This window comes from Pseudorasbora parva, chromosome 18, assembly GCF_024679245.1.
Source record: "Pseudorasbora parva isolate DD20220531a chromosome 18, ASM2467924v1, whole genome shotgun sequence".
In the NCBI taxonomy this organism is placed as follows: domain Eukaryota; kingdom Metazoa; phylum Chordata; class Actinopteri; order Cypriniformes; family Gobionidae; genus Pseudorasbora; species Pseudorasbora parva.
Genome location: NC_090189.1, coordinates 32,473,738 through 32,496,753, shown reverse-complemented (window position 1 = coordinate 32,496,753; position 23,016 = coordinate 32,473,738). Strand labels below are relative to the sequence as shown.

The following is a 23,016-nucleotide window of genomic DNA, read 5'->3' as shown; positions in this document are numbered from 1 at the left end:
ACTATCCCTTTAATTTTAAAAAGTATATATATATATATTATAAGTAACTTTATTACCAACATTTTTATATTTAGCGTGCAAAATGCATTTAACCCCATTAAAAAAAACAACTTAAATGGATCATGATTCGAGAAATCTAAATTTAAGAGGTCACTGTACTGCAAAAAGCATCCTTTAAGTTTCAAAACTTAAAACCAAGCTCAGGAAACTACTCGTTTCAGATTTTGACACAATAGTGCGACAGACAGACTCTGCAGAATCAGATCAACGCCTACATCTACATCATCACGTCGCTGTCCCCGCCCACGGGTGTGTTAGTGAGATGATGAGGATAGAAGAGCGATTCAGGATCACTGGACTAAAAATAACATTACCTTCCAGGATCCTAATGCTAGGAATGTGGTTATTTATTTTCAACAATGTGAAAGTCTCAGTAGACATTTCACTGTGGATTCTTTGGTAAATCAGAAGCAAACTTGCAATGTCAGTGCAAACAAACTTTTACTATATGATATGGACCCAACAGTACTGCACAGCATACTGATTTCTGATATGCAATTATTCATGTTGCCAAGAAATTAAAGCTGCAGTCCGTAACCTTTTGCGCTCTAGCGCCTTATAAACAGAACTGCATGCGTCTTGCGGAAGAACATTGCAGCCGGAGCTACTTCTCTCTGTTTATGTCTGTGGCGAGTCACGCAGAAACTGTGCTCCTCCGCAGCGGTTCCTACCAGACCGGTTTGAAATAGTCCCAATATAAACACTTATTATAAGTGTACTATAATAATTCAGGGTAAGACAAAAACACGGTTTGGAAAATGGATTCATATTATACATTCTCGTTAAATAATTTTTGTAAATCTTGAACACAAAAAAGTTACGGACAGCAGCTTTAAGTATTTCAGAGAGTCTTACAGTGATATACATGTCTACTAATGTGGTTCACTCACCATTTTGCTGCCGTAGCATAATGGCCATCCTTCTCCAGCACTGCAGCCCAGCTCATGTAGAGATCTTTCAGCACACAGTCCTCTGGCTGGAGTCTGGCTCTGGCTAAAGCGATGGCCTCGCTGAAGATTTATTACAAAAATAAACGTTAACCTTCGACTCAGGCCGAACACCATTAACATGACAAACAACTGCTTATTGTGTCGTTTCTAACCGGTACATCTGGTGGCTCTTCAGAAGGTTGATGGCCTCATAGAGTTTATGGATGGAGACAAGATGAGATGCAGCTTTGAGGAACTGCTCTTGGAGGCAGAGCTGCTTCACATACGCCTCTACAGTCCTGGCCCACACCTGGTAACCCGCTGAGAGAGGGTGAATGACAAATAAAGATGTCAAGGAGAAAATTGTGATCTTCTAGGGGTTATTGTACTCAAAATTACACAAATCTTGACATGTCTGAAAAACTTGTTCTGACTATAATTTTTCTGTCACATGCAAAACAACAGTGTTTCCTACATGCTGGTTACACCACACTGACTGGCCAATATTTGTAACTGCATTTTAAAAAAGAAATGATAAAACATTATTTATTTATCCAAGATATATATACATACATATATATATACATATATACATATATACATATATATATATATATATATATATATATATATATATATATATATATATATATATATATATATATATATATATAATATGTTAAAACTATAATTTTATATTTTTTCTTATTAAGTATTAGTAAGTATTTGGGTAAAAATTTAATAAAGGCTCCAACTAGTTGCTTATTACCATGCATATTACCATTTTATTATATTGGCTTTTTATTAGTACTTATAAAGTACATATTTACAGGTGCACTATGTATTATTTTTGCAGTAAAATATCCAAAATCCACCAAGCCAGTGTTATATATTTTGTTCAGATTTTTTTTTTCCTCAGAGAAAATTGCTATTTTAACCAAGAAGCCGGACGTCTGAGGGCTCGGTTTCCTGTTTTATTCTGCAGAAACGCTTTACTCTTAGCAGTGTGAACAAGTGTCAGAGCAGCCGCTGAGCGAACGCACAGAGTAACGTCATAACACCATTTTAAACACACTTAAATGTATCTAATATGATAAACGGAGCTGCGGTACCTCATACTCATGACCGGAAAAGCGGAAATGGCGCCCACGATTGTGTCCCATCATAATAAAAGTCCCGTTGCTTGCGAGAAGTGGGATAGGAATCAGGCAGAAATCATGTTCATGGATATAGTTATTAAAGGGATAGTTCACCCAAAAATAAAAAAAATCATATTATATATATATATATATATATATATATATATATATATATATATATATATATATCTATATATATATATATATCTCTATATATATATATATATATATATATATATATATATATATATATATATATATATATATATATATATTTTTTTTTTTTTTTTTATTCCTCATTGGTACCTGCACGGATCATCCGAATGAGGCATCTACATAATATATATCTATGACCATGCCAGTTTGACCTTTTCAGACGGAAGTAATAGCAGATGGGAACACTAGATGAGATTCTTCAGGATATGAGGCAAAAAAATTACATAAATATTGTTCGGTTTCTCACAGAAACCGATCGGTTCGTTTCTTAAGACATCAATGTGTCGTCAGGAGCAGCAGCGTTTTTGTGCATGTTACCTAAGCATGTTTTTTTGTTTGTTTGTTTTGCTCTCATAGAATTGTTACCTATTCACACCATTATATGACTGGCACACAGCAACGGTTGGAGTTAAAAATCTTCATTTGTGTTCTACTGAAGAAACAGACACCTACATGTTGGAGTGGGGGTAAGCAGATAAACATCAAATTTTCATTTTTGGGTGAATGATCCCTTTAATAACCACATCCGTAAACATGATTTCTGCCTGATTCCTATCCCAATTCTTTTCCACCGGCTGTGAGGTGAAGAACATGACCCAAGATTCTGAGCTCAAACTTGGCGTAATCAAACTACGCCTTTGTTTTGAATAGGTGACCTCTAGCTGACGGAAAAATTACATAGTGCAGATTTAATGCCTTAATCCGCATGATCATATTCTACAAGCCTTAAATCTACCCAATACCTAAACACAAAAAACAACCTTACTAACTATTAATAAGCAGTAATCAGACGTTTATTTAGGCAAAAGTCATAGATAAATGTTAGTTAAAAGTGAGAATTGGAACCTAACCTAAAGTGTGATCGTATTTTGAATTACAAAGTTTTGTTCAGCAGCCATAAAACCTCAAAACATCTTACCCATTGGAGCTAAACTGAGAAGATGGTCAGTCAGCTCTCCTTTCTCCACAGCAAGATTTATTGCTCCAATCAGGTCTCCTTTCCACAGCCTCAGATACACCAATGAGTCATAATGACCAGCCTCCATGTGGCTCTCCTCTGTTCAAAACACCACAGTAAACTTAACACTGCTCCCAAATCAGTGACGCCCTGATTCACCTCAAATCTTCAGCATACAAAGCAGATATTGACCCAGCGCTGGGCCCAACTCACCTTCCTCTTGAAACATCCTGTAGAGGGCATCCCTGTCCGTGAACAGGCCGAGCTGAATATGATCTCCAGATCCTGGAACACAAGCTCCGCTTTGGCCTAAGGAGCAGAAGGGGAAGGAAATGCACTTTACACATTATAACCACATATTTCCTCTCATTTTGTCATTGCAGCCGTTTAACATTTTTAATTCCATATTGATATCTACATGAGGAAAACAAGCTTGTACAGCAGTGATAATACCATCTGACACCATCAGTGTAACTTGATATATGGAAATGAATGATTTCCATATGTAACCCCTTGACCAGAAAACTAGCTATAAGTCACACAGGTATATTTGTGGCAAAAGCCATCAATACATTGTATGAGTCAAAACTATATATTTTTTTAATTTATCCCAAAAATCCTTAGGATAATAAGTAAATACCATGTTCCATGAAGATATTTAGTAAATGTCTTATTATTAGTAATAATATGCATTGCTAAGGACTTCCTTTGGATAACTTTAAAGGCAATTTTTCTTAATCAGATTCCAGATTTTCAATTAGTCGTGTCTCGACAAATATTGTCCTATCCTAACAAACCACACATCAATGGAAAGCTTATTTAAATTGACCATTTAGTACGTTTTGTGTTCCAGGGTTCCATTTAGACTACCATTCAAATGTTTGGGCTAAGTAAGATTTTTTTGAACAGCAGTGTACATGACAGTCCAATGTAATCATAGAATCCCATGGTATTACTTTGCTACATCACCAAAACAACATTTTACATTTTTTGTTAATGATGTTCCAGAAATTTCACAAATAGCATTCAATTAATCTTGCATTTCATCTGTCTTGTCACAGAATAACAAGCTTTTTCTGTGGCAGAAAGTGTTTCAGCAGGGCAAATGCAGTATTATACCACGGTAAATATCTCAGAGATTTATTTATATTCATGATTTAGCAAACTCATATATGCAAAGCTTGTTTCTTAAGGCCTGTTTATACCAGGGATGAAAACTTAAAATAATACTTATTACTTATTAGTTCTAAACATCATTATAAATATAATTAAGGGTCCACAGCACAACTGTAATAATAATGGCAAAGAGGAACAACATCATTGGAATCACTTTCAGAATGTCTTTTTTTTTCTTCAGCTGATGAACAATAAAAACATTAACAGCCAATCAGAATCCATCCTGAGCAAGTTCTACAGACGGTGGCATCATTTGAAGTGCTGGAAAAAGTGTGAAGTCTTTGAAAAGTGCTTGAATTTCACTCTCAAAAGGTTGATCAAACTCTGAATAAATAATGTAAAAATATTCAACTATTTCTGCCGCAATACTATATATTACATTAAATCCATGGTGAATGTTGGGGATTTATGGACTGAAAAGCCTTCTATAACTCAATGTTTCTCCTGGTTTCCACATCAGCATTATTTGATCTGATCTAAACGGGTTATACTGCAGAGAATTTAATGCTTCTCACTAGATCTTGCAGCAATGTTATTAATACTGTGACAAATTCAAACACGTTCTCCCTGGATCTCCCAGCACAGTGTAGTCGCATGATCGAGGTCGGCCCACGAGTAAACCGGTTTTGAGCTCATGCTGCGCTGTCTAGTATTGGTCCGAGCTGATAAACTGTCCGCACTGCGCAGCTCAAATCAGAAGTGTGGTTTTGTTAAGCTTTAGTTTTGTTTGCTGTTTTTCATACGCAACAGAAATGGCAGCTCTTATCAGTTGTGGAACGTTGTGGTAGCACCAGTGCAACCTCTAACAAAAATTACTCGCACCGACAAGATGAAAGGCTGCAAAAATAGACCATTTGGTCTAGGGTTGGGTACCGAAACATATACAACTGGTATGTACCGGACCGAATCAGAACGCAGATTTCGGTTCCTCATTTTGGTGCCATCAAACGTGCTTTCGTGCTTTGGCTGGCGCTGAGTCAGAAACAGAAGCACTCAGCACTCGTCACATATCACAACGATTTAGTGTTTTGAATTACATCAAGTTTATTTTAGCTTTCAGACATTTAAAGAGTTAGTTCACCCAAAAATGTCGTTCCACCTCCGAACACAGTTTACCTCTTAACCTCTTAAGATATTTTAGATTTAGTCTGAGGGCTTTCTGTCCTTTGAATGTAAGTGTATGCACACTTGCTGTCCACGTCCAGAAGGTAATGAAAACATCATCAAAGTAATCCATATGTGACATCAGTTGGTTAGTTAGACTCTTTTGAAGCGTCAACAATACATTTTGGTCCAAAAATAACAAAAAATACGACTTTATTCAGCATTGTCTTCTCTTCCTTGTTCCTCAAATATAGATTCAAACGGTCATGAATCATGATTCGGATCGCTTGTCAAACTGGCAAACTGCTGAAATCACGTGACATTGGCGGTACGAATCATGAATCAATCTGCTGATTCGTCCTAATGTTGGACGTTTGATGGAGTATTTCTGTGTCAAAAATACTCCTTCCGGTTTCTCACATGTTTCTGAGAGTTTTTTTCGAGTATGGGTCGGCTTGACGTTAATAGAACGGAAGGTCCTTGTATGGGCCGTACGGGCTCTTCTCCCGGAAGGGTGCACGTGCGCGTGACTAGAGCGAGAGAGGAAATGCACGGCCATAAACACTCTCAGCTGCAGATCCACTCGTCTGTGAACACTTATGTCGTTATAGTCCGCGCCACGCTCCACTTTATTCCTATGGGTGACATCAAGCGACTTCAACGCTTCAGCACAGCATTCCGGGAAGGCAGCGCTGCATTTGAACCGATTTGAACACAGAAATGATGGGAAGCTTCACAACATCGCTTCAGTCGTGTCGCAAAGTGGATCTCCACGGTCACTGCTGTCACAGCACTTCACCAAATCATACCAAAGAAGTGTGTTTTTGACGGAGCGGTCCCAGCGATAAAGGTTCGGTCCTGCTTTGGAAGCAGTCGGTGAGTAAAACTTCAAATGTCTATGCTGTTGGCTCGTCGCGTGAGTAAACATCAGTAAACGTCACGATCGCGTGCTTCGTCATTCAAATGAGCTAACGGACTCCATTGTTTGTATAATGTTACACTAGTCTGACGTGCAAAACCGTTTTGCTTGCTACTGCTAAAGTTTAGTCGCATACAATAGTCCATAAACCGAATCATGTCCTCATAAACTGCGAGTAAACACACACAAATGTTGACAGGCCACTAAATAAAGTACATACCACAGAGACGGACGTCCTGCTGTTGCTGTTTCTCCTGTTCAATTTATTTCAGCCTCCGAATGATTCTGGATCATATATGTATTCGCTGAATCTGATCGATAGTCATGGGTTTCTCCACGCTTGAGGACGTCACCGCTTTGTGCGCACTCGTCTTTCTTTAGCTCTGCCCACACGATACGCCTCCAGGCGCTTGTTTTTTTCCGGAAAGACTCGGTAAAGCCTATATTTCTTTTATAAATATAATAAAACTAAAGACTTTTCGGAGATATGAAGATGCAATACTACTCTATAGGTACTCAAGATTGACATGAGATTGACTGAAACTGAGTGTTTCACCCCCCCTTTAAATTAGGCATATTCTAGTTGGGTTAGGTGGCTTTAGCTTTTACTGTGAATTTAAGTAAATTGTGCTTTGTATCTATTTATATACACTTTAAACTTTAACTAATAAATTGTTTAATTTAAAGAAATAATGACTTACCATGCGAGTGTCTCACAGCAGCGAGCGTCAGACAGTCCTGTTGAAGTTCCTCTTTGGGTCTGTGATCCATAGAAGTACTGAGCGGGAGAATGGAGCGAGGCTTTCTCTTTTTTAAAGACAGATCTAAAATGAACAATAAATTATATATCATAAGAGGTTTTAAAATGTTTTCACTTCTCAAATCAGGTTTGATGTCAATGACGACACCATAGGTTTTTAATTTCAGTCTCTTTGCATGAAACGTGTTTAAAAAAGAATCCATATCCCACCTCAATAGGAGCAAAACTGTTTTGCAATTCAACATGAACACCATTTTTTGACGCAAGTATATAATAGTTAAAGTGGGACAGAAAAATATATATCGACTGCAGGGACTGACCTAATTTCTCTCTTTTCTTCTCCTCTTTGACCTCCCTTTTAACTGGATGGATGAACTTTTCTCCGTTTTGAACCCTCTCAGTGCCACGCATGTCCACACTGCTCTCTCTGGACCAGCCTGTGACCCCAATGATAAAGGTTATTCATCACAACACCCAGACAACCGGAGTGACATTTCAAAGACTGCGCTGGAAGCACAAAAGCGAGAGGAAGAGGAAGAGACAGCGAGAGATGAAAGCGAGAAAGACTGGCCGTTACCCGTGACGGATGGACCGTCTGTGTTCTCCTTCTCTTCCTCCTCGTCATTGTCTGATTGGCCTTCTTCTGCTCCACTGCCTGCTGCTCCTTTCATTTCTTCACCTAAAGGCAATTCGCTTTCTTCCGCCTTCGTCCCTATTTTTCCTGGTGCCTTCTTTTTCTTTTTGGACTTTTTCTGCGGTCCTCTCTTTTTCTCTATATCAACTCGTTTTTTACCTGTTGATGAAAATAGTACGTGTATAGTTAATGCTGTGTATAGTTTTTGTGAGTGTGAAATGTTGCAAACAAGACTCAAACCTGTGGCTCCAAACGCACCTAAATCGCTTCACCACACCTTCAACTGCTTCTTTTAAACCGCAGAGTCATTATTTCTGTGTTACTATAATTCAAATGATCCCAGAAGTACATAAAATAAAAGTTTATATTTCGGATATAAACACTGATGTATACGGTAGCGTAGTCTCACGTCGTCAGACTTTCAGACTTTTTACAGCTTTTCATTGGTCGAAGACCGCCCAAGAGAATGTTTGACTGACATGTAACGCAACCAATCACAGTTCGCTTTGTTCTGCGTCATGTTTAGGGGCTGGAAAATATAAAGTCGATGTCCCTGCATCAACAGACTGGTGTCAATCTACAAATTAGTTTTTCAAGTTCACTGCACCAATGAACTACAACGAATTTGGAGTCGTTTGGACCGTTAAAGAACGTGACACACACGTCTCAAGGACATCCTATAGAATTCAACCAATCAGATGACGACTTCGAAACTCCTGAAGGGTTTCCAAATAAGTGTGCAGTATGCAAAGGACTTTCAGCCAACGGTCCGTGGATATGACGTATGAGGCTGAGACTAACAGTAAAGAGTAAATACTCTTTTGAAAGTAACTTGGAGTTAGTGTTAATTTTGTCAGATGAGACGAGATGAAATATGTTCATTAACAACCTTTTTTTCCATGACCAAGACGAGACGATGACGAGACTGCACCAATGTCCAAAAACGCTGACTAAGACTAAATTAACATGCATTATTGTTTACGAAAAAGGACAAGACTAAAATGTTTTGCATAAAATAAAAACTTAAACTAACTAACTAAATCTTTCTTGATTTTCGTCTACAATCGTCTCTACTTTTTTAACACAAGATAGAGCTGTTATGCCGCTGAGTTCACGCTGTTGCTCAAGCATCCTGTGGCTGCAACACAAAACTACAAGGAGCAAGAAAACAGTTGCCAACTGTTGTGCATTTTGCTCTCACTCTGGCCAAGTAAATATCACGCCAAATTTGTAAAGTTTTAACACGAAATTCAAACAATAAATAGCGTTTTGGCGCACTTAATGTGAAATAACATTTAAAGCCAAAGCCACTGAATAACAGTTGCGGCATGCGTTCATCTCCGGGTAGCGCGCGGTCACAGCTCATGGAGCTCTCAATAGTTCCACACATGCCAGCGCTGTCAAAACATTAGACAACAGCTTCACTATACAGATTAACAGTACATTAATGAACATTTGAAGGATATCTTTTGGTAGTAAAAACTATTTGTGCAATAATGATGGCACAATGAGCTCCATTAATGAGCACTTAAAATATTTTTCTTTTCTAATATATTTATTATTTATATTATTATTAGTGTACTGATTAAGGTTAAAATAGAGAATTCCCATGCAAAGATGCAAATTAAGAGTCATTTTTTGGCTAGAAATATAATATTTTTCATTTTTAATGCCACTTGGTGCCTGTATGGCTCTTTAATGAATAAATATACATGTATCTAGACTGGATTTCCTTAAATGTTAAATTTTAAAACATTAATACCTTGCATCCTAATATTTTTGTGTTATTATACTTATATAAGCCCACACAAGTGAATAATAATGAATGCGAGCAAATTTGAATTGATACCGATCGAAAAAGATAAATCTAATAAAGTTGCATTTTGCATTCAACAAAAATCATTCATCAAGTGTATTTTGTCTTGTAATTATGACATTTAACCAATATTTATGTGTATATGTATATGCAATATACATACATATGTGAAACACTATTTGACTGAAATGGTATTAGAAATAATCTAGGAAATCATTTATGTAAAAAAAGACTAAAATGTTTCAACTAAAACTTGACTAAGAAATAATGAGTTTTCTTTTGACTAAAACTAGATTAAAATGACAAGACTTTTAGTCGGCTAAAACTTACTTGACTAAATAAAAAAAGATATGTAAATGACTAAATATGACAAACTAACAAGGACATTTAGCACAAGAATAAGAATAAATTAAAAATAGGTGACAAAATTAACACTATTTGGCGATTTAAATAAAGATTGTGTCAATTACATCATTTTGCCAGAAGAACAACAAGTGTTAAAAAATGTGTCTTTGAATCATTCATTCAAAAGATTTATTTAAAAACACTGATTCATTCAAGTCTTTATGAGTAAGTCATTAAATTAAAAAAACTTATTAAAAAAATGATAATTAAATTAACATTTTGTCAGAAGCTCTAGTAATTATTATAATTATTTTTAGTTGTCTATTCAGAATCCTTGGAAAATTATGATCTCTTTTGAAACAAACAAAATCGTGATTCAAATTTGTATCCGTAAATTGCACAGCTCTATGATGAACTTAACATTTCTTTTTAACCAAAATTAAAGTTTTCACTTAAAAAATGTTTTTAATTACTGTGGTGTGGCAAGCAGCGGGGCGAGGGACCGCGAGAGCGGGCCGGTGATTAATGTTAACGAGTGCCAGCTGCGTGGCACACCGGTCTCGTCTCGCGGCCATGTGACGGGAGCATATAAGGAGGAGCAAGGACAGCGGAAGACGAGAGAGGACCAGGCCTGGATTTTATGTTTAGTTTTGTTTATGTGTTTGTGGGCAGTCGTCCGTGAGGGGCTGCCCACGTTTTATTTTGTGTGTGTTTGCGGGCAGACGTCCGTGAGGGGCTGCCCGCGGTTTTACTTTCATTTTGTTTCTTTACTTTAAATAAATGTTTGTTGAACGTTCGCCGGTTCCCGCCTCCTTCCTTCCCATCTACGAACTGTATTACAATTACATAACCAATTAATTACATTTAATAAATCAAGACTCAAATATAAACAGAGATCTGTATAAGCATTTAAATTACACATAAGGCAGTTTTTATATCCACTTTTTAGTTCTATAATTATGACAGATTTCTTCAAAAATACTTAAATAAAGATAACAATTAAAAATATGATTATGTAATATAGTGCATATATTTAACAAAACTTAGAACATTGATTGTCTTTCCTAAATGTAATACTACATGACTTTGTTCACAAGCTGTTTTATAGACATCTTTCAGCGTTTAAAACATTGAAATATTACATAAGACGTGATACATTTCAATAAGTTGTTCTGTATCTTTCAACATACCTTTTAATGTTTATTCATGTTTATTTCATGTGCTAGTAACAAAGTGGAAGAAATGATTGTTTCATATGCCGCTTCAACTGAGGCACTAATGCAATGCCACACTAAAGAGTGACACAATGACATTTATTGTTTGAATTTTGTGATTCTACCCGACAGAATTTGAAAGCTCGGACTTTGTTTCATAATAAAAGTAACAAATCTAATTGCAATTTCTGGATGATATGCAAGCTATAATAAAGCCGAGTGAAGTTTTGTTCTTGCATCAACTGAAAACAGAATAGATCAAACGATCTTGTTTCATCAAAATAAAGATTGATTCAAACCAAAAAATCGATATTGTAAACTCAGCCCTAACATCTATATAGCTGACATGTTTCCCTGTTGTAACTTATCTATGTTTTGTGCACAGAATAGACACTGACAGTCACAATGTGCCATTATTCTGCAAATGATTTTGGCTCTCCAAAACGGTTCAGGACAAAACCAAAAATTAGTTGAATATGTTAGTTTGCTGAAGTTTTAGTGAATCACTAATTGAATATGATGGTATACATACTCTTGGGAGGTGTGATGTGTTCTTGCTTGGATACGGCCCATTCTTGGAGGGTGAAGTCATCTCCACCGGTCCAGATCAGATCAGGGTGAACGGCGGACCACTGGACGGACAGCAGTCGGCCTGAGTGACCTCTGTAGTTACACACCGGCTGCTCTTTCAGCACATCCCACACCTGTGAAAATGACTTATTACACTATAATACAACATCAATCGTATCTTTTCTGGATGATGGATTATCCAAAAACACACGATTACTTAAAGAGGTCATGACATAAGAAATCAAATTAGCTTTGATCTTTTGACATATAAGAAGTTTCATAGCTTAAAATGTCCTCCTCATTATAAACAAAGCACTTATTTAATCAAGCTCCAAAAACGGCTTGTTTGGATATTATGGGATCCGAGACATAACACGGGCAAATACATTTGCATATTACTGCCTCCAGAGTAACACATCGACAAATATTATACATCATCGCACCATAGGCCCCGCCCACTTCAGTCTCTTAACGGCTGACATTCGCCTACACCGGATGTGAACTCATTATAAATCACTGATGCGGTCTACACTGGAACAGTATACAGATGCGGGTTCAGTTTCTGACAAACTCCACACACTTGACAATAGGACAAATGGAAGAATGAATGTTCACTTCTACCTGTCCAGTTTAAATGTCTCGTTCGCATCTCTGTACAAACTGGGAAGAATCCCAGCATCAAAAAAGTGGATGGTTTATTTGAATGGCATCTCAGATCATGCCCTGGGATTATATGTTTATTCTGAACATTTTATTTTGCAAATGAGGCACAAAGTAATGGAGAGTACACAAAGAAACAAAGGATTCATTGACAGATGAATCCGCTAGCTGTATTGGATCTGACAGCAGCAACATCACAAACTGCAAGTCAATTATTCCATTACGCTTTGTCTGTAAATGACGTTTTTATATGGATAATGTTTTCAAAACACTTACCGTATTTTCTGGACTATAAGTCGCTCCAGAGTATAAGTCGCATCAGTCAAAAAATGCGTCATGAAGAGGAAAAAAACATATTTAAGTCGCACTGGACTATAAGTCGCATTAGGGCAGAGCGGGAGCCGCGCGCGCATGCGAGCACCCGATCGCGTGCACTCCCTTGTGCCCGCTTCACTGCATAACCGAGCAGAGAAAGAACGTTTGAAGTGAGTGAGAAACTTGTAAGTGACTGGTGAAAAGCAGAGGTTACTTTAACTGTAATGAAGAAGAAAAAGAAAGCTACTTGCGGACTGTAAGCAAGATGGCCAGAGCTGAAGGAACGAGTCCACAGACGCTTGAACTCTCTGCCGGGAGAGGCTCAGCCGCGCGAGACGAATGCTGTGTGAATCGTTCTCGGCTGCATATTTTACTACATGCAGTTTGTATCAGAATCAGAATCAGAAAGAGCTTTATTGCCAAGTGTGCTTTCACACACAAGGAATTTTTTTTGGTGCTGAAGCTTCCAGTGCCCATAAACAATACAATACAACACGGTAATAAAAAAATTCTAAAAAGAATAAAAATATGAAGAAAAATATGAACAGTATAAGGTCACGGTTACGTTTAGTCAGAAGACGTAGATTATGAGCATTTACAGTATTTGGGTGGAGAGAATAAATATAAATAATAAATAATATAAGTAATATAAGTAATCACCTGAGTTTAGGAGATATTGCACTAAAAAGTGGGAATAATTGCACTTACAGGCATTTGCCTTGGGGGGGGGGGGGGGGGGGGGGGGGTTAACTGTTCAAGAGGGAAATGGCCTGTGGGAAGAAACTGTTCCTATGCCTAGATGTTCTAGTGGCCAGTGATCGGAGTCGCCGTCCTGACGGTAACAGTTCAAAGTGGACACAAGAGGTGTCCGGGGTGAGTGGAGTCTGTGATGATTTTACCCGCTCTCTTCCTCACTCTGGAAGAGTACAGGTCCTGGAGGGTTGGCAGTTTGGCACCAATAATCCTCTCTGCAGTCCGGATGGTACGTTGCAGTCTCCTGATGTCTGATTTGGTAGCTGAACCAAACCAGACAGTGATGGAGGTGCATATAACCGACTCAATGACAGCTGAGTAGAACTGAATCAGCAGGTCCTGTGGCAGGTTGAACTTCCTCAGCTGACGAAGGAAGTACAGTCTCTGCTGAGCCTTTTTCACATTGGAGTCAATGTGATTGTCCCACTTCAGGTCCTGAGAGATGGTAGTTCCCAGGAACCTGAATGACTCCACTGCGTCCACAGTGCTGTTCATGATGGTGAGTGGGGGGAGTGCTGGGATGTTCCTCCTGAAGTCCACTATCATCTCCACCGTTTTGAGCGCATTCAGCTCAAGGTTGTTATAACTGCACCAGACAGCCAGCTGTTCAACCTCCAGTCTGTAAGCAGACTCGTCACCGTTCTGGATAAGGCCGATGACAGTGGTGTCATCTGCAAATTTCAGAAGCTTGACAGAGGAGTCTTTAGAAGTGCAGTCATTGGTGTACAGGGAGAAGAGCAGTGGGGAGAGAACGCACCCCTGAGTTTACCCAGTCTCACTCGCTGCTGCCGGTCTGTCAGGAAGCTAGAGATCCATTGACAGATTGAGGATGGTATGGAGAGCTGGGTCAGTTTGGCTGTGAGGAGATCAGGCATGATGGTATTAAAGGCCGAACTGAAGTCCACAAATAGGATCCTTGCATAGGTCCCAGGTCTGTCGAGATGTTGCAGGATATAATGCAGTCCAATGTTGACTGCATCATCCACAGACCTGTTTGCTCTGTAGGCAAATTGAAGAGGATCCAGCAAGGGTCCAGTGATGTCCTTTAGGTGGGCCAATACCAGTCTTTCAAATGACTTCATGACAACAGACGTGAGAGCAACAGGTCTGTAGTCATTTAGTCCAGTGATTTTGGTTTTTTTGGGGACGGGAATGATAGTGGAGCGTTTGAAGCAGCTGGGAACTTCACACTGCTCCAATGATCTGTTGAAGATCTGCGTGAAGACTGGGGCCAGTTGGTCAGCCCAGGCTTTCAAACAAGCAGATGAGATGCCGTCTGGGCCTGAAGCTTTCTTGGTCTTCTGTTTTTTGAAGACTCGGCTCACGTCCTCCACACAGACCTTAAGCTCAGGTTGGATGGCAGGAGGGGGGAGGAGAGGGGGTGCAGGAGGTGATGGTGAGGGTGTGAAGTGCAGATCAGGGTGGGTGTGAGGTGTGAGACTGGGCTTTTCAAACCTGCAGTAGAATGCATTCAGATCGTCAGCCAGTTGTGGATTCTCGACAGCTCGGGGGGATGGTGACTTGTAGTTGGTGATGTTCCTCAGGCCTTTCCAGACTGATGCAGGGTCGTTGGCTGAAAACTGGTTTTTCAGCTTTTCAGAGTAGCTTGTTTTAGCAACTCTGATCTCCTTTGTCAGTCTGTTCCTGGCTTGGTTATACAAGATCTTATCCCCACTTCTGTAAGCATCCTCTTTGGCATGACGAAGCTGTTTGAATTTCCCAGTAAACCATGGTTTATCATTTGTGAATGATAAGAATGACTGGGTAGGAATGCATGTATCCTCACAGAAACTGATGTATGATGTTACAGTGTCTGTGAGCTCATCCAGATCGGTGGTAGCAGCTTCAAAAACAGTCCAATTAGTGCAATCGAAGCAGGCTTGTAAGTCCTGCTCTGCTTCATTAGTCCATCTTTTTACAGTCCTTATTACAGGTTTAGCTGATTTCAGTTTCTGCCTGTAGGTCGGTATAAGATGAACCACACAGTGATCAGACAACCCCAAAGCTGCCCGTTGGACGGAGTGATATGCATCTTTTATTGTTGTATAACAGTGGTCCAGTATATTACTGTCTCTGGTGGGACATGTAACGTGCTGTCTGTAGTTGGCAGTTGTTGGCAGTGTTGGCAGTTCACGGGAGATATTTGCTTTGTTAAAATCTCCAAGAATGATTAAAAGAGAGTCTGGGTAGCTTTGTTCTGTTTCAGCGATTTGTTCAGCCAGCTGCTGCAGTGCCGCGTTCACACACGCGTCTGGAGGAATGTAAACATTCACGAGAACGAACGAGGAAAACTCTCGTGGCGAGTAAAAAGGTTTGAAGTTTATGAAAAGCGCCTCTAAGTTAGGAGAGCACATCTTCTTCAGCGTTGTTACATCTGAACACCAACTTTCGTTAATGTAGAAACACAATCCACCACCTCTCGTTTTCCCTGTAAGTTCCGTGATGCGATCCGCTCTGAACAGCTGGAAGCCCGGCAGATGTAGTCCGTTGTCCGGAATGGTTTCACTCAGCCAGGTTTCAGTGAAGCACAGTGCAGCAGAGTTATTAAAGTCCCTGTTAATGCGGGAGAGGAGAAGAAGTATGTCCGTTTTGTTAGGAAGGGATCGGAGATTCGCAAGATGAATACTGGGGAGTGCAGTGCAGAGGCCGCGCGAGCGGAGTTTAACCAGCGCGCCGGCTCGCTTCCCTCGTTTGCGTCCGGCCGCGCGTTTTAAAAACACAGCTGCCCCTCCAACGAGAATGTCCCGCAAAACGTCAGAATATTCAAAAAATGTAGATATGTTGTCTGGTGTGTGTGTCCTAATGTCCAATAGTTCGTCTTTGGTAAAACGGATCGGAAAAGAATGACTAAGCGCAGAACAAACAAAGAAAAACAACACAATAACAGAGGAGCTCCACACCGAGGCGGCCATCCGCGGCGCCATCATGATGTTCTCTCCATCATCTCCTCGTATTTTGCAGAATAAGATTTTCTTTATGGGGGCATTTTGTTTGTGTTCAGTCTTTCTAAGTTGTTGTCTTTAAGTTAATATTAGGCTACAGGAGCAGCATAGAGCGCATTCTCATGGCTATAAGTTTATTCTTGCCAGTCAGTATGAATTAAATTTGATATATAAGTCGCACCTGACTATAAGTCGCAGGACCAGCCAAACCATGAAAAAAAGTGCGACTTATAGTCCGGAAAATACGGTACTCGGATACTGTTTCCTATGTAATGATGTTAACCAATCATAACAGAGGCTGTTTATTGACAAGTTTCCTGATAACATAACCCTGAATTCCATGGTTTTAACACCATTTTTTGTTGAAAAAACTAAATAAATCAAAGAAAAACATTTAATAAAAGTGTAACTTGCCTGAGCGGTTCCATCATAACACGCTGTCACCAGACGCCCATCATGATGGGGACTCCAGGCTAGGCCGGTGATTTTGTTAGTGTGACCAGAGAGAGTTCTGAAAGGTTCAGTCACCATTACTGGACTCTCTGATGGGGTTTCTGTAACAGACACACCTTAATAAGAAAAACAAGCACATTCAAAGCCCTGATATACTTCAAGCTAAATCAATGAACAAACTAATGTGATGTCATTTTAAACAATATCAGGCCTAAATAATTTTTTTTTTTTTTTTGAGTTATCAAAAGTCCATTGTAGTCAAAACATTAGAGAGCTACATTACATTACACATCAGACTTAACATTAGAGAGCTACATTACATTACACATCAGACTTAACATTAGAGAGCTACTAAGTAGAAAAAAAATGTAAATTCCAATTGAAAGCAACACTAGGTTTTCATCCAAGGATTTATATTTTTTGCTTTTTAATGCTTTATACAGCTGATAGTAATGCCATTTATCAACAATATTTTTTTAGTGTATGAAATTTAGAATAGGCCGAATAGGCCAAATTATGTGATATTATGTGATGTAAAAAACATTGTTTTTTAAGGGATGACTTCATTACGCACACCAAAAGGCCAATTAGATGGAAACAGGCTGGCAACAGCTAATTTCATATATATTCGTATATATATAAACATTATGCATATTAACTGTGTAAATAACAAACAGCTAAAAAAAATGGATGAAAACTTGGTTACTAATGTTATTTTCAATATACTGTATATAATGGTATATTAATGAACATGACTGGAGTGCTGAATTGCAGCACTTGTGCAAGCATATCCATCTTACCATGATAAGATGCTTTCTTAACTGTGGATTTCTCAAGCTTTTATTTTTGTTGTGTTTATTTTGTTATTGAGAGGAAAGTGGGCAGCACGTACATACTCATCTAAACGATCACTTTTAACAGTGTCGATTCTCACCTATGGCGCTCCTGAGGTCATGGACGTAGACTGTGGCATTACTGGAGCCAGACGCCAGCAGATACTGCAGCTCATTCTGAGACGAGTGTTCATGGTGCCAGCGCAGTGAATTTATGATCTTATGATGCTGCTGCACTGTGCACAAGAGCTTCAGCATGGGAGCCTTCAACACCTCTATGGACCTACAGCAAAAACACGCATGGAGTGAGACACTTAATATAACCTCTGATAATGAGCTTTATTTTATGCATAAAATATGATATTTCATATTTAAAGACAACATGAAGTCAAAATAGAGTCTGGTCTTATTGTGCACAATTCATGTGTTTGTATTCTTAATCTTACTTTTAATAAGATTTCTCATTTCTTATTACATTTCTCCACCTCTAAACTTTTCTGATGTTGTAACTAAATCCATGTGGGCTGAGAAAAATTATCTTAACAAGTAATATCTCAGCCTCAACCCAATTAAATGCAGATGGATACACTCAAGCCCCGTCCTATATTTTATTAACTGAATATTACATTTTTACTGTCTCCTTAATCGAAAATGAACCAAAACAGCAATTTATAATAAGGTTCAATTTGTTAACATTTGTTAAAGCGCAAGGTATCATGAACTAAAAATGAACAATACTTTCTACCATTCAAAAATATGGGGTGTATATATATATATACACACACACACGCCATATTTTTGAATGATAGATTTTCTGTTTTATAAATTAACATTCGGTTATATTATGAAAAAAAACCTAAAAAAGTAAGTTAATAAATGAACATTAGATTATTAAATTATTAATCGATAGTAAAGTAAAGGGTTACCAAGTAAGTTAACATTAAAGAGGAAATAGTTTTGATGACTATTATTACCCATCTTCATTTCCAATGGCCAAAACACTGCCATCCGGTTTCCAGCAGAGGTCTGTGTGAGGGGGACTCTTGTGCTGAAGAACAGAATAACTTTATATTTAGATCAGTATGAACAAATGTAAAGGGGTCCCATTATGCCCTTTTACGGGGTCTTGATTTTGTTTTTAGGTGTATTTGAATATGTTTTCAAACTTGATTGTAGATGGTATTACACACTTTTAGCATAGCTTAGCATAGATAATTGAATCTGATTAGACCAGAAGCATCTCTCATTCTTGCATAATAATAAGGGATGCACGATATTGGATTTTTGCCGATATCCGATATGCCGATATTTTTCAGCTCATTTTGGCCGATGCCGATGCCGATACCGATGCCGATATATGTTTATTTTTTCCCTTTGTTTGGAAACAACACCATTTTGAGCTAAAAACTATTTTTTTTCATTCTGGTTTCAGATTTCTGAGGTATCCTTACTAAAAGGATTCTTGTTGAAGATAAATAAATGTTAATAAAGTTCTTTTTATGATAAGAGTATATTAAAAGCTCTGAAAATAACAATAAAAAAGTCAGTAATTTTTCACCCCAGATGCAGCTGTAACCTAAATATTGTATTTTTGGATTTAACGTTTGTGCACATGAAGTGGGGGTGGCATGACATCCATTGATGCTGTCTTTTAATTCTACATTTATTGTAGAGCTCCTTGGATTATTTTTCATCATCCATTTCGTAAAATTTTATTACAGATTAATACACTGTATATTAAAGTATTTAATTTAAAAGTGTCATGCTTGTGATTTATGACATCATTACTGATTTGTTTATTTAGAACAAGAAGTAACTTCAATTTATTTGTGTATTCTACTTTTCATTGTATTACTGTAACAACAGCGCCCCCACTACATGTATAAATATATAGCGGTCTAGCTGGAGGGCACTAGGACCTGGAGGAGCTTCTGCTGCTGTGGAGGCTGCCGAACGCGCTAGAGAGTGGGGAGACGCGATTGGGCTTGTTTTGGGTTCGTTTTGTTGTGAAAACGTGGCAAATCTGCTGCTGACGGTCACGTCCTTCTGTACATGCATTCAGAAATTCAAGGCAGCATTTAAAAACAGTCAATATAAATCACTGTACATGCAATGTATTTTCTTGTTTTCACTTGAAGAATGACCGCAGTGCTGACATGGTCTTATCGCTGTAGCAGTCCTTGCACACGTGAGTTATTGCAGGCCCATATCAACACGTTATCATATCGGCAAGGCATATCGGCATAATGTTTTCATATCGGCCGATGCCGATTTTTATATTTTAAGCGTTTATCGGTCGATTCCGATGTTGTGCCGATAATATCGTGCATCCCTAATAATAATCAAGGAACTTTGGTGCCATTACATGGGTGCAGCGGCGCAATGATATTACACAGCGCCTGAAAATAGGCTAACCTCCGTAAACATAACCAACGTGACAACCTGCTTACACAGAGGGGACTATTTTCAGGCATTGCATCATATCATTGTGCTGCTGCACTTATGGTACGGCAGCAAAGTTCCGTGAAAATTACGCAGGAATGAGAGTACAGGTCCTAGCCATATTGGCCTAGAAAATCACAACTTTTCATTTTCCGGTCTTAGTACACGATGTAACAAAAGAGGAGTTAAGTTTTAAAATAGGAAAAATATCGAAACTCTTTGGTCATTTTTGAGCGAGATACTAGCGGTCTAATCAGATTCAATGATGTATGCTAAGCTATGCTAAAAGTTCCTCTGCCAGATACAGAGATTGACTGAATGGATTCACAAAACTGTAAAACTCAAATGTTTAACTCTAGGGGAGTTAGCTTATTTCAAATTAAATTAGCCTATTTTCAAAAAAAAAAAAAAAAAAAAAAATGGTGTGTTGCTTTAAATCCCTAAGTTCATCAGCCATAGGAAGGTCAAACAAATAAGTTTTGGAAACATGTTGGAAAACTCTGACATAGCAGCAGCTCAACCAGGCCTCACCACCATTTTTTTGTGTATTCCATGGCCATAGATAATTTAAATTAATTGAACATTGTGACTTCACAAGATCTGGAAAAAACGCATTGTTGTCCAAACGATTCGTTCATTGTAGTTCTCGGAAAGTGGATTCTGTTCAATAAAATATCCCCCTTTGGAGTGACTTTGACCTTTGCAACCTTGCAGATCTTTTTATGCTCAAACAGCAACATTGCACACTAACTAAAGGTGAAAAATGAGAAAACCATAATAGGATCCCTTTAATAAAGACAAATATGAACAAGCAATTTCTCCTCTTACTTTGATGCTGTTGGTGTCTCGGATGAGTTTATCAATGTTACTGGCCTCGCCTGAGAGTTTCCAGGGGTCGTGCTGGAAGATGACCCCCTCTCCGGCACAGCTGTATAAGCTGTAGGACGGCTTGTCTCCAGATCCCCCTGAGCCACACACATACACAATTATTAGTGAGAACATCACTATTACTTTTGCTCATACTTCAACAAACCCCTCTAAACAAACAAAAGCAATTATCTCCAGCCCCTCGAGCCCCGGAGATGGATACGTTGATGAACTTGTCATTTGTCAGCAGCGGGGTGAAATTAAGTTTTCATTACTTGATTACACAACAAACTCTACGGAGGGAAAGTAAGCATTTTGTTCACACTCGCTCAATTACAGAGCGCGTTAAAGAGGACTCGGGCGTCACTTATTGCTGATGGATTGTTTTTGGCACAACTCCAAGTTGAATGTTTACTGGGTCATGTTTAATGAACTGACTTACCGAAAGACATGGGCGGCACAGGAGGGCCCCATGAAAGGGAGTAGATGGTTCTGCGGTGGTAAGTGCTTGATATTTGAGGAGGTCTGTATGTGAAAACAAATAATGAAGTGAAATGTGTAATTTTCCCTTTTATTAAATTTATTTGAAACTTTAATTTAATTATGCTGCCCTCTGTCATAACTCTAACCCTGGTTACAGACAGGGATTAGATTAAGCCAGGATTAGGCCTTAGTTCAGTTAGGAGACACTTTTATAAATGTGTCTTAGAAGAAGAAGAAAAAAACACATTACTGGTGTGCATCTTGAGACAAAACAATGGCACTAACATATGCCATAACAGTGCAAGTTGTTTTCAGTTAAAACAACTCAAACATGCATTTTATTCTGGGACTAGCTTAACTTGTCTGTTAAACCTGGGGTGAAATTATTATATATTTTTTCTATGACAGATGTCTTGTATTGAATCTTGCATCCAAACGAATATATGGAATCGACAGAATTCATATTTCATACGCATAAATACAGTTAAAAAATGATAAAGCATGACAGTTTTTCTTACTTGTTGGAGTAAACTTCATAAATGCCCACTTTACCATCATCGGTACCAAACGCAAGAGAGCCCTCTTTAAGTGGATGCCACGCCAACTGTAAGACAAGTGGGCTTGATTTTAAACTAACTGAAAGGCAATGTAGGAAATTTAACTGTGAATTAAACACATCTGACTCACAGCTGTGACTTTAGATTTGATCCCTTGCCAGAATGTCTTGATGTCATATTGGTTCTGAATAGACATGGTGTTCCAAACCCGGATCATGCTGTCTCCGACCCCTAGAGCCAGACAGCCGGTGCCCACCGGAGAGAAGCTGAGACAGTACACAAACCCACCCAGAGTGGGCAGAGTCCAACAGCACTCCAGAGACGCCAGGTCCCAACACTTAATCTGAAATGAGACATCCATACCATACGGAATAATGGTGGGTTGTCAGGGCCATCAGGGCCTTCTCTGCTGGCCCTGTCAAAATCATATATATTATATATATATATATATATATATATAGTTACGATTATATTTCCAGAAAGAATGTATTTATTTTTGGTGTATTTTCCATATGTCATCATCTAAACGCATCTCAACTCCGAGGACCAGCACTATTAGAATAGCTAGCCTTCCACCGATGCTGCTATTTTTCATTGGACCATAGCTTTGACTGACGTGGGTCATCAGCCAATCAAATTTTGATGTGTAGTGATAGAACGGCCCAGAGGCCCAGCGATGTGTCGGTGTGCAACCCCCTGCTGATGTCATAAGCCGTTTGAACTTTTTGCGGGTTGTGAGCGTTCTGTGTGAAATGAGCTACAGTATATGGCCGCCGCGGATGACGGGCTGCGTTCGAATGATTGATCCTAATGGCAAGCTGGTAATGTTAGCTAAAAAGCGGTGATTTTTCTGTTTCTTTGGATGTTCTGT

At 38.7% G+C, this 23,016-nt stretch overlaps 1 protein-coding gene across 2 annotated transcripts in view; it reads right to left on the bottom strand.

Moving 5' to 3' along the window:
* The window catches only part of gemin5 (gem (nuclear organelle) associated protein 5), a 44,616-nt gene that overhangs the window by 7,098 nt on the left and 14,502 nt on the right, over positions 1 to 23,016 (bottom strand). For both annotated transcript variants that reach the window (XM_067423567.1, XM_067423568.1), the window contains exons 8-22: positions 22,276 to 22,488; positions 22,107 to 22,192; positions 21,548 to 21,630; positions 21,067 to 21,203; positions 18,771 to 18,844; positions 17,898 to 18,079; positions 16,925 to 17,064; positions 11,803 to 11,974; positions 7,839 to 8,054; positions 7,582 to 7,698; positions 7,203 to 7,325; positions 3,516 to 3,611; positions 3,264 to 3,401; positions 1,163 to 1,310; positions 951 to 1,070 (exon numbers count right to left, since the gene is read on the bottom strand). In XM_067423567.1, the coding sequence (XP_067279668.1) occupies positions 951 to 1,070; positions 1,163 to 1,310; positions 3,264 to 3,401; positions 3,516 to 3,611; positions 7,203 to 7,325; positions 7,582 to 7,698; positions 7,839 to 8,054; positions 11,803 to 11,974; positions 16,925 to 17,064; positions 17,898 to 18,079; positions 18,771 to 18,844; positions 21,067 to 21,203; positions 21,548 to 21,630; positions 22,107 to 22,192; positions 22,276 to 22,488 (2,045 nt within the window). The remainder of the gene's footprint in view (positions 1 to 950; positions 1,071 to 1,162; positions 1,311 to 3,263; positions 3,402 to 3,515; positions 3,612 to 7,202; positions 7,326 to 7,581; positions 7,699 to 7,838; positions 8,055 to 11,802; positions 11,975 to 16,924; positions 17,065 to 17,897; positions 18,080 to 18,770; positions 18,845 to 21,066; positions 21,204 to 21,547; positions 21,631 to 22,106; positions 22,193 to 22,275; positions 22,489 to 23,016) is intronic.